Here is a 15,244-nt window from a genome sequence, read left to right as displayed (position 1 = left end):
AATACAGTATTGAATTAAATTTATGGTATGGGGTAGTCAGATACCACTCAAACAAATAGAGCCAAAAATCCAGAATAATCCTACAACACTTTATTATGTAGTAACAATAATAGCTAATGCCAAGTATTCAGCCATACAGGGCATATAATAACATTTTCTCTTTAAGAATAAGGAAATTGAGGCTGAGAGTTTATCAAAATAGGAGAAATTAAAACTCATTTTAATTCAAGTTAGTTGTCCAGTGTCAAAACTTAAGTAACCTGCCCAAGATCACACTACTGTCAAAAAGATTCAAACACAACAGTCCATCTTCTGAAAGAACCTATACACATCATTTTTTAAAAACAGTTAAAAGTAGAAAAGTACACAGGTGACATACAAACTCTTCTATTCCAATAAATAGGGAAAAAGTTATCCAAAATATGTAGATTAAACAAGATGTTAATTGTTGGGATTCTGGCAAGTGTTAAATCTCATACATTGAGACAGAAATTGGTATAAGCATTACTGACTATAATTTGGCAGTAACAAGAGCTTTAAAAATATTACTCTTATGCAGAATTGTACTTTTAGAAATTTATCAACCAACAACTGAGATTAGTACAGTATAAAGAGATCTCTATTTTTTATATCAGAAGAAAAACAAAACAATCTGTCAAGGGTTAAAAAAATAGGAAAATAAAATATGATCTATTTTATTTATTTGCCTGGACAGGCATTCATGATACATTAAAAAAAAAAACAAAAACAAAATCAGGTCAGCAAATGATTAAGACCTGAACCTATTTCTGCTACACATAATTTTTAATATAAACACAAATGTAAAGCTATAGATAGTATCAATTATTTTCACTGGTCTTGAGATGGCAGGATTACAGATTATTCTTACTCTTCTTGTTACCATAATTTACCTTCAACAATGACTATTTATTACCAACATAATTAAAAATAAAAATATTTCAGTAATTCTAAATTATAACATTTTTCATGATATACTACTAAGTGGGAAAGTAAATTATAAAACAGGACATAATGACACAAATCTTATTTTTGTAAAAAATAAAGTTAAAAAATACATTAAAAAAAAAGTAGCAGGATACATTAGTGGTTATTCCTTCATTGACAGAATTTACTATTTTCTCCTCTTTGTTCCACTGTATTTTCTGTACATATTACAATATACAATGTCTTCCTGTATGGCAAAGAACACTGCACATGCACTTCTATAATGCATGATTTTCTCTTGCAAAACAAGACATACACATTCATATTTTAGTAAGCTAAATTTGTACGCATGAGTGATATTTCTAGACTTCATTTTTAAAAGTATTGTAAGACTCCTAAAAAATCTAATGAGCACATTTCTCAAAAATGTACTCATAAAATAGGAAATAATTCTGTTTCACACACTACTCGCTCAAAGTACAAACAAAATAAAAAGACTAGTAGAAACAGAAGAGATACAGGGGCTACTGGGGGTTTAGGGAAGAGAGGTTAGGGGCTTGAGTTTAATGAGTCCACAGTTCTCATTTGGGATGACAAAAAGTTCTAGAGATAAATAGTGATGATGGTTACACAGTAAAGTGAGTATACCTAATGTCACCAAACTCTTCCTTTAAAAATGGTTAAAATGGTAAATTTCACATTATATGTATCTTAGAATATTAAAAAAGGGGAAAAGATAAAAGGTTAAGGTGGCAAATTCAATGTTGTATATTAAAAGAAGAAAAGGATTAATATAAGCAGTTGTTTTATCTTCTCAAAAATTCGTTTCTAATTCTACAAGGAAGATTTACCACTACATAAACTACCACTTATGTACGCCCCAGTAATTACTGTATCTCTTTTGTTTCCATCAGTCCTTTTATTTTGTTTGTACTTTTTTGGGAGGGGGTGGTTGAAATAGCATTATTTCCTGTCTTACCTAATGAGTACATTTCCAGTACCTCTGAATGAGCACGTTAAACAGATCAGTGCAAGAACAGAATTTGACTAGCCAAATACCTAAACATGCCCTGAAATAGTTTTTATCTTAATATATAAAATGGAATTATTCTGTTTCAACAATAGACTCTTGTAACTACTAGATGATACTCCTCCAACCTACAAATAATCTAAGACTCTAGATACTCTTATTTCTGCCATCTTCCTTTTCACGTTAATTAATTTGGGCTACTTCAACAATTTTTAACAACTCAAAACATATCATGGGGTAAGGGAGAAGGAAAGTGATTATACATTTTGATTTCGTACAAGATACTCTGATTATCAAGTTGATTAGGATACATTTAAAATTTTGAACAAAACTAATTTTTCTTGTATTCTATCAATACTTACTTGAAACAATTTAAAATCTAACTCTATTTAATGAAGTTAAACATCTTTAAACTTTGAAAACTCATACCCTCCCCAACAAACAAAATTAAAAACTTACAAAAGCAGCATGCTTTCCTCGAAATTTTCTTGTGCACTGCTGCCTCCATGGCTTCCAAATAATAAATCCCAAAAGGTACAGAACAAACATAGATGTTTTTGCAAAGGTGCTGAAAAATGGTTTGTTGTACTGCGTGAAAACATACTGTAGAGGAAAAAGTTACACAGATAACTCTGAAGGGACTTTAAACCTTATCAATCGTCTCTAAGAAAACTAAGTTTTTATATGATTTTTAATTTCTTAAAAGATTCTTTGTATAGGAAAGGTCAAAGGGATTATAAAAATATTTTACATTCATTTTGATATTGTCTTTATCTTGCATATGAAGGTTCCTTTTGCCAAACACAGCAATGACAACTTTCGAAAAGGTTTTGTTCAACATCTATTGAAAATCTATCATGCAACAAACCTGTGCTATGGGTTAGAAAAATAAGATAGGTTTTCCTGTGCTTGAACTTACCACTAAATAAGAGACCAAAAATGAAGAAAACATAGTATGATGTGGTAAGAAACATGACAGGAATTCAGGGTTCCTCAACAAAGACCAATTGGAAGGTTAAGAAGTTTCCTGAGAAGCTACTTCTCAACTGTGTGCAGGGCTGAAGGAGTCAGCCTGAACACAGGAGAAAGTATCAAACAACAAAATAAAACCGAATGATGTATGAAGAAAATTACATGAAGTTTAATGTTTTAGGAAGTTATTCAAGAACCTACACTCTTCATATAAATTGTAAATATCAATAGAAAGTTATCATTTTGGTCTCCTAGGGAAAAACACTCTACGTGCACTGAAAAGCCCTAAAAACTTGACAAATTTTAGGGCCCAGGTGACAGTCTGTGCCATTCTGTACTAACAGAAACTACAACAGTCGAATCCAAGTATGAGGCAAGAAACATATAGGACTCCAGTGGTGGTGCACACCTGTAATCCTAGCACTCAGGAAGATGAGGCAATAGGATCACATGTTTGAAGGCAGCCGAGGCTACAAAGTAAGTTCAAGGCCAGCCTGAACTACACAGCAAGAGCCTGTTTCAAAATAAACCAAAACCAAAACCCAAAAAATGTATACAATAAGCCTGAAGCATCTTGCTCCAGAAAGCAAATAAAATGTTAAAAATTATTTAGGTCATATTAAAAGGACCCCAAAGTCAACCTGAAAGGGGCTGCCACTGGTGAAAGTAAGATAGTTTAAGCTTTAAAACAAAACATATAAAATATATAAAAATTAATGAATTTACAATGATGCTAACAAGTCACTATGGAAGTTGCCAGGTAACTATATTCTTAAAATGAACAAAAAGGTTTAATAAATAATAAAAAGATTTATCCAACTTTTTAAACATGAATCGTGCTTCAGAATAACTAGTTGTAGTTCTCCTTTAAGGGTTCTAGCTAATGCAGAAAGAACGATCCTTAGAAAAATAGCCATTTTGTAACCCTTACAAAGCAATAATCATATGGACATTCACACTTAACATGTGACAAAGGGGGCGGGGATTTAGCTCAGCAGCACAGCGCCTGCCTGGCAAGCCCAAGGTCCTGAGTTTGATTCCTCGTATCAAAAATGAATAAATGAAAATAAATATAGTTTGGTGAGGAATTTTAGTGTTTAAACTGGCATCACCCAAAACAGACTTGCAGTAGTCACTACGTGACCCACACTGTAATGCCACAGGAAGTACTTTTTATTACCCAAATATTTGTTCCTAAAAAGCTTAACCTAAGTGAGAATTTTATACCCACTTATCATTTTACAGGAAACAAAAGAAGAATAAGTTAAAAGACAAGGAAGTAACAAGCAAAATCAAAAATGTGTGACACATCTTAAAGAGGAAAAATGACTTACTGTTTCTAACCAATGGCATAAAAAAGAGTGGGGAAATACACATAAAAAATAAAAGTGACTTCAACTATACAACAAAGCATTATGTGATGTTTGTTTAGTTCCTAATAAACCTGAAAAGAAAAAGCCTGGCAAGCAAAACATTCTGAGTTTGATCAAAAAAAAAAAAAAAAAAAAACAAAAACAAAAAAAAAAAAAACCAAAACAAAACATGTTCTTGATACCCCTGGGCACATTTGAATATGAACTGGCTTCAGGGGATTTTAAGGAATTATAGTTCATTTTGTTATATAGTATCAATGGCACAGTAATTATGTTTTAAAAACAAAAGCAATTTTCAGTTTGAGGCAAATGCAGCTAGAATTTTCTTTAAAATATTCCAGGAAAAGTTTCAGCAATGTTGATAAAAGTGGAAAAAATTGACAATTGTTAAAGGTATTCTATGCTTTCTATTTTGTGTATGTTAGAAAGTTCCATAATAAAAATTCCCTTTTTGAAATACCCAATTTATCTCAAAAGTTTGTGAGTTTATCTGGCTGAAGTATTAAAACTTTAAATCAGTTGTTGGATAAAACTTATTAAACATTCTCCTCTAGATTCACTGAGATATAATTGAAAAGCTAAATGTAATTACTATTACCATATGGCACTTTAATTCATGTTACATTATTGTGAAATGTTTATCCTGAACGAGTAGGTTTTTTTTTTTTACTTTGTTCAGACATAAACTGCTAAATTATAATTGATTTGGGTGATATCTAGATTTTCTTACCTAATAAGTAAAATAATTACCTAAATTTTCTTACCTAATAAGTGAAACAATTTATTTGAAACTACAGAATTTCCAAGTTAAGTTTAATTCTCTGCCAATATTAAGGAGATTTTTTGAAGTAAAACTACAGAATGTTAATCTAAAAGATTACTGAAAAGCTTTAAAAGTGAAAATAAATGACCTGTTGTACTGCACAGCTTCATTCCAGAAAGGACAAAAAATTATTTATTCATAGGACATAATGTCAATGTCAACTTTTACTTAGCTATGATGGTAAAAAGACCCATCCTATCAAACTGCCTCCTTTGACATTTAAATCTGTAAATGGCAGTTTCCTTTTGTATGCTAAGACTGTAACATGTGAGTTGAAATAGTTAACTGTCTTTTTCACAGTAATCATTAACCAAACAGAATTAATGAGTAGAAAGAAAACTGATTTGTGAACTCTAAACACTACAATATATCAAACACAAAATTTAACTGAAGGCACTCATATAATGTACACTTCGTATTAATGTTTCAGTCAGCAAACATATATATTACATGCACGTGCATAATAGTAACCTGCAGGGTGAAAATTTTTATCACTTTTATTCATTTTTTCAAAAGTGGGGTTTTGTTTGCTTACTTGTTTTAGAGCAGTGCTGAAGACTGAAGCCTGGGCCTCTTACATGCTAAACAAACCTCAACCACTGAGCTAAACCCCCAGTTCAAAAATATTCTCACTCTCTACTAAGTGGAGGAGGTTGGTTTTGTATCCTGAATCGTTGTTCATCCCTCCCCCCCAAAAAGTATTTGCAGAGAAACTGAATTTATGAATTTAAAAAACCCAACAAACTCACCTTCACATATTAAGAAAATATTAATATTTTTCTAAGTAACCCTTACTACAAAATACCAGAAAACTGAACAAAAAACAAAGGGCATTCTTACAATTTTAAATTTAAATGTCACTAATTCAATATCAAAGAAAAGCACTAATTCAACAACATTTAACATACTGCATTCATTATTTCTAGTAATTGCTAGAAATACCACGAGTTAACACTGATACCAGTACTATAACGTAACATCATTCCGGAAGGAGAGGTACGTACCGAAGTCAGTTCTGAGGAAGCAACCCATATCACATCAACCAGCAGGAGAATAACAATCCCAAGAGCCATCCTCCTGCGTTGAGTGAAAGCACTGTTCTGGGAATTCATTCGGTTCATGATAAATACACACACCATTTGCAGTCTGTTTTTAGAAAACACAGACCTAATTAGAGATGCTTTTAGAAAAATAACGATATAAAAATGAGACGAGAAGTATAAAGAAACACCTGACATTTGTTAAAGTGCAGTCGAAAAGTCACACAGCACACAGAATTTACCTTGTTTTGAGGGCCTCTCTGAGCTCTTCAAAAGCAATGCCTGAAAACCGGGCAGATTTCAGTCTAAAAGGAGGTGAAGAACTCAGCCCACCTACAAACCACCACAAAATGACGCTTATAAAAATGTCAACAAATCAAGATTCTTTACATCTTTTTAAATTCACCTTGAAACTAAGGGCAAACCGAAGAAAAACTGCGAAAATGTGTTCAACACAACCGACGTTTTTCTTTAGGGTTACCCGCTGTATACTTCTGATTACACTGAGCGAAGTTCATGGGAAGGGAAAAAGCAATATTCAGCATGCGATCTATTTAAGAATACTAGGTAACTACCAGAAAATAGCGCCTCTGAATTTCACGCAAGCAAAATTTCTTGCACTTCTCCCAGCCGAGGACTCCACTCCTTGGTCAGTGTCTAGACGCGCGTCTAGATCTAAAGGTTGTGTTCCTCATCTCCAGTGGAATTTAGTGATCAGAGAGTAAGTGATTTGTCGTTGGGCCTGAGGGGTCCTTTCCATTCATCTCAGGTGGTAAGAGAAAAGGATTCTCCAGCTCCCTCACCAACCCCATGATTACAACCAGTGATTTAGATCCAAACAATTCACAAGGAGAGTGCAGAACAGCAGTTATAACGCATCCTCCTCCCTTTTTGGAGGAAAAAAATTTGCTGGCGACGCCTCTCTAGCGAGCTAGACGAAGCCCGAGGTCTGCGGAGCCACCGCCCCCCGCGGCCAAGGTCCCTGCGCCCGCTCCCGTCCGCCTCCTCTCTCCGCTCCGAGCTTCGCGGCCGCCGGGCTCCAGGTGCTCTCCGGGCCCTCGCCATCTGCCCGCCTACCTGGCCTTCCTGCCCCACGATGGCGTCGTGGCGGCACCATGAGCGGACCGGGCCCGGCCCCGCCGCCGCCGCCGCCGCCGCCCGGCGCCACTGCCGAGGCCCCTCACTCAGACAGCCGTCACGACGCCCAACATAGTGCAGAGCCTCTGAAACCGCGATGCCCCTCAGGGCAGGGCCACCGATGGCACTCTGTTTCGTTCGGCCGGGAGAGCAGGCAAGGAGGCAAGGGGCAGATCGCTAAGGCAACGACGGCCACGGAGGCCAGAGCTCAGCCGTGGCTCGGCCCTGGCTCGGCCCTCGCCCCGGCCCCGCCCCCTGCCGGCCAACTCCGCGGCCCCGCCCCCGGAGCCCAGCGGCGTCGCTCGTGTTGCGTCACGTCGGCGCGACACCGGCCAGCGCAGGCGCGTAGCGCCTGGTTGTTGGAGATGTGGTGAAGATTATGCCAGTCCTGGGCTAGAGGGCTTGGCGGTCCTCAAGAAGGCAGGAACGGGAAAAGACAGGCGAGGTGGCCTAGGGTCTAGATTGCCCCACCGTTAACCCAAAGTTCCTGGCGCCATTTCTTACTAAGTTCAGCATAGAAACTTAGAATATCTCTTTCTACAGAAGACAAAAGAAAAGTGGCTTGAAGATACAATTCCCAGGAACATTTGTCTGTAGACCGAGCCAAGGCTCTTGGAGTTGTTTGCTGTGACGCAGGCCACGATACGTATCTCCCTGCCCCGCGATCTTCTCACCTGAAAAATGGGACCAATGATGTTACTTGCTGTATTTGGGTTTGTGTATATGCCAGGATTACATGTGTAAAGGGTTTGGATAAAGGCATGGTACATAGTAAGAGCTCCACAAATGTTACCCTTATTAAAGTAGAGGGCTTTTTGTTTCTTAAATACCTTGAGTATCTAAAAAGGTTTGGCCAGCATCCTTATTTATATTATTTAGAAAACAAAAGCGGACTTCAGAATCTTAATTTAACTGTCTGCCACAATTGCATTGTTTCACATCTTGAGCAGATGATACAATGAAATTTTTCTTACCCCTGTGGTCATGATATAGTGTGTTCCTTTTGTTTCACCAAACCACATACTTTAGTGACTAATAGCACCAATGGAAAAAATTTCTGTTTTGTTTTTGTGAGACAAGATCTCGCTATTACAGTTCAGGCTGACCTTGAGCTCAATTTGTAGTCCAGGCTGGTCTCAAACTTGCAACAATCTTCCTGCTTCAGGCACCTGAGTTCAGGGATTACAGGAGTGTGCCACCATGCCAAGCTGAAAATATCTTGATATGATCAGTTTCTAATAAACTATTGGCATAAAGTGCCTCTAATAAATTATTCAGAAATCTGTTGTACAGAGTATAAACATTACAAATACTGTGAAATTACTTATTAAGGGAAGTTTGGTTAGAGACAAATTATTCCAGCACTACAGTAAGCCCCAATTTACAAAGGAATTCCGTTCTGAGAGAAAAATAGTTGACTTTTTTCCTAAGTCTGACAATGTGAGTTTTATCTTTGACACTGATAGACAATGTGTGTCACCTTGTGCTTCCTAGCAGTCCCCTCCACATCACTGCTTGTCCTCTTCCTGACATCCTGGGCTCTGACTGAGTACTGTACTGCTGTGAACCACCGCACCATACAGCAAGCACACAGCAGCACAGTTAGGACAATGTCCAGCAGACATGTGAGCCATGTCCATGATTTGTTTGCATGTAGGGATGTTCCTAATTGAAGGTCTGTTCATATCAATGAAAATTCACAATTTGAATGTCCCTAAATTGGGGACTTAACTGCAGTTTATTTTTTATTAGCATTCTTTAGGATGTCAGGGTCATAATATGTTTAAAGATTTTTTTATGCATAGTCTGAAAAAGTGATAACATTATGACTATCAGGATTTAAGAGCAGGAAAACTAGATTCTAATTCTTGATCTGACCACAATTTTTTATGTATCTTGAAGATATTCAACACTCTATTGTGCCTTCGTTTCTTCATCTATAAATGTTTTAAATTAAAATAACACAAGTGATAGTACCTAGAATATATAAATTACTAACACCTCTTTCCCGAGCATCTGCTAAAGAACAGTGCCACTAACTGAAAGAGTTTTCGGTGGTTAGAAGCCAGAATATAAAGTAAAGTGGCCTTTATTTTAAGACTGTGGAGAAAGAACCCCAGGACCACTGAGGTCTGGCTTTTCTCTCTGCCGGACACGTGGTGTGGGGACATACATATAGCTTAGGTTTGGGATGGAGCCTAAGGGGCATTACTGATGCACAGGTAGCCCATTGCAATTCATTTCATGCCACAGGTAAATTGCCTAGCGGGGCGGGGAAGGTGACCTCAAGATAGAGCCCCTGTGTTCTGCTTCCCAGCTTCCCACCGCTGCAGCATCCCATTCAGGGCAAAATCCTTTCACTAACACTATTGCATTGGATAAAGTAATTCTAGGCAGATTGATTTAAAGTAATCTCAAAACCTAGTTTAATCTGCCCATTGACATCCTCCTTGCCCCTGGTTTTTTGAAGGTAATTCTGCTGGGCTGCTCTGTAAAAATGGACACTGACATGGGTTTCTGTCCTGTGATACATACTGACCATCTCAGTTGTTCTTTTCACTCTTGCCCAGGAGACCTGGGCCTCAACCCCAGGGCCTTTGTGGTAAGCAAGCACTCTGCCCCCTGAATATGTTTTCAAGATCAGATCTGAATCCTGGACTCAAGTAATTTCCTGCCTCAGCCTTCCAGGTAGCTGTGACTGTATGAATGTGCTACTACCTGATTTTATCTCTATATGGGTAAGTCTTAGAAATGTGTATCTTTACATTTCCCCTCCTGTCAAATCTCACCTGTGTGTGTGTGTGTGTGTTCATGTTACATGTGTAGCTTGAACAATTCATAATAGCTAGGTCTTGGAGCAGCCTATATGTCCAACAGTAGAATGAACAAGGAAAATGTATTTGTACACTATGGAGTACTACTCTGTCATAAAGAAAGATAAACTTGAGTCATTTGTAGGAAAATATATACATCTTGACGCCATAACATTAAGTGAAATAAATTAGACACACAATCTTAAATATGCATGGTTTCTCTTAGATGAGAAAACCAAAATAGAAATAAAAGATAGATAGTTGAAAGAAGGGAGATAGAACTTTTGCAAATGGGAAGGATACCAAGAGATGGGACAGGGAGGGATGGGGGAGGGGGGTTAAAAAAGAATTAAAATGCATTATGTATATGTACCAACTTCCCAAAAAGAATGTAATCATTATGTACCACAAACATGTATTAATAAAAAACTAGAAAAAAAAACGGAAAAATACATGGTTTGAATAGCATTGTATAGCATCTGTAGTAGTGCTTATTACAGAGTTGGCAGACAATGTTTGTTGGATAAACTTGAATATTCTGCTCTCTCTTGACCTTTAGTTATATCTAATACTTTTCCCAAGTCTCTATTTATGTTGATGTAGCACTTTTTCTTCTTTCATAGGTTTTATTTTTTGTTTACTTTTTATTCTTCAAAATCAATCACTCTAGATCCTTTAGAAATCTCTCCATTGCGGTCTCTTATGATTAATCAAGTATTGTCTCATACTTTCAGAATAGCCCCCACAAAATGCTGTCTAGATAATGTAATTTTTAGAAAAGAACATATGCCGCAATATGAGTACAGAAGCAAAACTTTTGCATGTGTGTAAGCAGATACCAGCTAACTGTCTAGTATACCAGTCTCAGAGACTACAACTTAAATTCAAATGCTAGCAAAATTGTAAATGACCAAATCATGAGTATTTGTAGTCTTTAACTTGATAGTTGAAACCATCTACAACAATTGTCTAAATTCCAGGTATGAAAATAAAAGAGCAAGCAAAGAACGCTTAGAATCAGTCTCTGTATCCATGGGTTCCATATCCATGAGTTCAACCACCCACAGAAAGAATATTCAAGAAAAAAATGTATCTGTATTGAACCTACAAAGCTTCTTTTGGTGTTATTATTTCCTAAACAGTACAAAAACTATTTACAAGGCATTCACTTTGTATTAGGTATTATGTAATCTGGAGATTATTTAAAATGTATGGGAGAGGATGAATAGGTTATATGTAAATTTTATATGTGGGACTGTAGCATCCTCAGATTTTGGCATCAGTGGGGGTTGTGGGAGTCAGCTTGCATTCAAGCTGCTGTAGCAAAGCAGAGAACTATCGCTTTTGTTTGATGGTGACTTAGAGGCAGACAGGATAGTGTAATGATTTATGTTAGAAAACGAAAAGTATTCAGTTATTCCCTTACATCAGAACTGGAAGTTGTTGGTGTTGGGCGCAGGCGCTCAACATACCATACCCCACCCGGGACTAAGGACCACGCCAGCTTCCGCAATGCGCTACGTCCCTCTCCAAATTAGCCACCCCGTGCGCACCGCGTGCTCACTCCGTATTCGCCCCATGCTGACTCTGTGGCAACCCCTGATTGACCACAGCTGGGTATATTAGCCAGAGCCCGCGTCTCATCCCAACCCTGCCTCCTCGTGGCAGCCCTCGTGGCAGCCTGATTGGCTACAGTCAGATATATAAGCCAGAACCCGCAACAATAAAGCAGCAGTTACCTGTTACCCACAAGAGCGTCCTCTGTCTCACTGGGGGGCTGCGCCGGTCAGTTGGCATGAATTTGGTTTTCTCTGGTCAATGCTAAGTGGAAAATGGAAACAAGCTGAGGAAACTGACAGTCATCAATCAAGTCCAGGTTATTTTGTGTTGGTCACTGAAGAGACTGTGGTTACTTTTTTGGACTGGTTGATACAGAGATTGTGGGTCAGAGTTCTATTTTTTTATATATGATCCAGCCATTGTTTGTGAGTTCAGTCTCTGACAAGATTCTACTCAGGATCATCATATTCCCTGCAGTATACCAGAATTCTGGACACATGTGTGGATTTATAAGCATTTGTTGATTTGATATGCTTATAAGATGACTAAATGGATTGAGATTCATATTTTTTTATTTTAAAGAGAAAAAAACAGAAAAATTGAAAAGCAAAGAAACAATTAAAAAACCAGCAAGAGCAAAATGACAACAACAAAAAACTGTGGCGATGTAGGATTTCAAAACAACATGATAGAAATTTGACAATGGTTGTTACATTGCATATCATTATCCTCAAAGTAATTGCCCAGGCATTGAGATACAGGCATGTAAGACTGATCAAACAATATAATTTCTCTTCCAGCAGTTTCTTTCCCTTTTACTATATCTATTGTAACTTTTGTATCTTATTTACTTTTTCAGTTTCTTATACTACTGAGACAATACGGTTTACACATGCAAATCTCCCTTCACTTTATGAGTATAGTTTCTAATGGCATCCATTAACCCAACAAAGCCTTGAGTTTATTGTTCTTTATGGCTGAGTTTTTGTTTTCTCTTTAAAATAAACAAACTCCATTATGTAAAAATACTACATCTTCTTTATCCATTCCTTAGTTGATGGGTATTTGGGTTGTTTCCAAGGTTTACCTATTACAAATTGGCTGATATAAGCATGGGTGCACATATATCACTGTGGTATGTTTTCAATTGTTCTGGGAAAATATCCAGAAGCGGAATAGCCAGGTGGAATGGAGCCTAGTTTTTTTAAGGATTCTGTGTACTGATTTCCTCATTGGTTGTACCAGTTTACATTCCTACCAAGAGATCCATAAACTTTAAACAAAAAAATTTATATGTAGCATATAAAAGACTTTGGAATTTGAACCTTAGTACATTTTATGGGGTAAATCATGTGTTCTAGTAGAAGTCATAAACTTGGGAGGTTCTAAGATAGATTATTGTATGCAATAAAGCCCTAAACTTCATAGAAGTTATGGACAAACTGGCCAAGCAAGATATCAGCAGGAATTTGAATAAAAGTTTCCAACATCTTTGGAATAAGCATCTCTAAACAGTGCAAAATTGACATCCATTGATTCCCATGTTTTGAGGGTAGGACAGAGTTCTAAAAACATAATCTCTTCCTATGGATATACAAAAACAAGACTTTAGAAAAGAGAATCTGAGTTTGATTTTAATGGTCAGTATATTTTATAAGGGAAGAAAAGAGGTTTTTTTTTCTTCTGAGTAACAATATATGTTCATGAGAAAGAGGTGTATCGAGAGACAAGTTATAAAACTGGTTTGGCAAAACACAATGTGTTTGTGGTGAAGTAATAGAAAATAAAACAGGTCAGGTGAGTTCTGTGAAGATTGAAGCATGCTAGGAAACTAGGCATAAGTATGTGTCCCTCTAATTCATATGTGATGCGAAACCTGTGGCCTTTTAGGTAAGACAGAAATACCTTCAGGTAACTACTGTACCCCTGAGCTACACCCTCAGCTGAAGAGAAACACTTAGTAAAACGTGGTTGCATATCCTTATGTTCCAGTCTTGTAACATGGTAGGAGCATCCGTGGGGTCTGCCCTTAAGGATATTATGCTATAAACAAAACTGATAATCTACTTAGGGTAGATATTCACTAAGCTGGAAAATACAGAATCTCAGTGCCTTTTTTTGTCTCCCTTTAGCACTCTGTACCTCTAGGAATGCCAAGTCAATGTTTGTTTTGAATGTTACTTCCTTTCATATCTTATGACAGAAGACATATTTGCCAGGAATTGGATAAAAAATAAAAGACACATCTCATTGGTTTTTGAACAATTCAGAATAACACTATTGATGTCTACCTTGTGTATTCAACCACCTGATCCAACTTCCTAGTAGACTAGTAGCATGCTAATGAGGAACACTGATAATTTTATAATTATGCTCATTTCCAAACAGCTATGTGACAGCTAGGCTCATTTCCAAACATTCACTTGACCCCTCAGCTTCTAATTTGCTCACTTATCTCCTGTGTGGTCTGCTCTAGATACCGGATAGCACTCATACAGTACAACTTTGGCTCTCTTCTCTTTTGTATCAACACCTGAACACTTATCTGTATCTAATCACTCAGTGAACAACCCAGCCTGAGGAGCCAGGCTGGTCCCTGGAACCCTTCCCCTGACCATGTGATCCATGTGCAGCCTGGATTGCTTATCATCACATGAGAACATTTGAATAAATTAATACATAAACTATTGCCATGACACATATAACAGGTTGTTATGTCTCTTTTACTGTTGTCTCCTGTTTTGAGCAAGAGCTGCCAAAGAATAAATGAAACATTAATTAACAAAGATGGTCATAGTCTATGATAAGGTACTAGGTTATCAACATAGGAGTGTTCCAACCAAGTTTTACTGTCAGGCCATCATACACACATAGGCTGTCTATGTAACAGAGAACTACTTGAAAAATTTGTAAGTGGTCAGGTAAACAAGATAAGATTCACATTTGGCAGCAGAAATATATCATAAAAACAAAGATCTGCATTTGGAATATATCATATTTCCCAGAAGCAGTATTTCATGAAAACACATATTTACATCTGGTGTTCTGTTAAAAAGTCTAACATTCACATAGTATCTCCAGAAGAAAAACCCAGATTTGTTAGTATTTCTGGTTTCCATGGTATACATCCATGGTTCCTTACTGCCACCATGAGCAGCTTCAAACTACCACCATGACATCAGTGAACATGTAGTTTCAACTACAGTATTCAGTAAGACAACTTTACACAATATTTTCATCATGCAGATACAATAGGTATAAGTAAACTCAAAAATAAAGATAATAGTAAAATGTATGGTATTTAAATAATTAGAAAATAATGAGAATTTATTAATGGTGTTTAATATATTTATACAATTATAAGTATATATATATGATTTAATTTTTAATGAGGGCTGGCTATAACCCTATCCTTGAAAAGTTTCTAATAATGTAACTGTCAGCTTTCTTGAATCAGTACAGATAAATTCCAACATACCACTATAGCATTCCAAGGAGACACTGATGCCAGATAATAGCAGCCAGCCCACCAGACTAAAACCTTTCCTTCT

General features: G+C 36.8%; 1 protein-coding gene across 2 annotated transcripts in view; it reads right to left on the bottom strand.

Moving 5' to 3' along the window:
• The window catches only part of Slc35f5 (solute carrier family 35 member F5), a 38,035-nt gene extending 30,451 nt beyond the window's left edge, over positions 1-7,584 (bottom strand). Inside the window, exons 1-4 of one of the 2 annotated variants that reach the window (XM_063258971.1) lie at positions 7,261-7,584; positions 6,426-6,516; positions 6,148-6,289; positions 2,435-2,578 (exon numbers count right to left, since the gene is read on the bottom strand). In XM_063258971.1, the coding sequence (XP_063115041.1) occupies positions 2,435-2,578; positions 6,148-6,289; positions 6,426-6,516; positions 7,261-7,300 (417 nt within the window). In that variant the 5' untranslated portion in view covers positions 7,301-7,584. The remainder of the gene's footprint in view (positions 1-2,434; positions 2,579-6,147; positions 6,290-6,425; positions 6,517-7,260) is intronic. The other variant, XM_063258970.1, reaches the window with a different exon arrangement.
• Positions 7,585-15,244: the final 7,660 nt, after the last annotated feature.

The sequence above is a fragment of the Cavia porcellus genome, unplaced genomic scaffold (assembly GCF_034190915.1).
Source record: "Cavia porcellus strain 051 isolate PalLab524CR breed Dunkin Hartley unplaced genomic scaffold, mCavPor4.1 scaffold_12, whole genome shotgun sequence".
Taxonomy (NCBI): Eukaryota; Metazoa; Chordata; class Mammalia; order Rodentia; family Caviidae; genus Cavia; species Cavia porcellus.
Note: the sequence above shows the minus strand (reverse complement) of the source record. Positions and strands in the feature narration are given on the sequence as shown.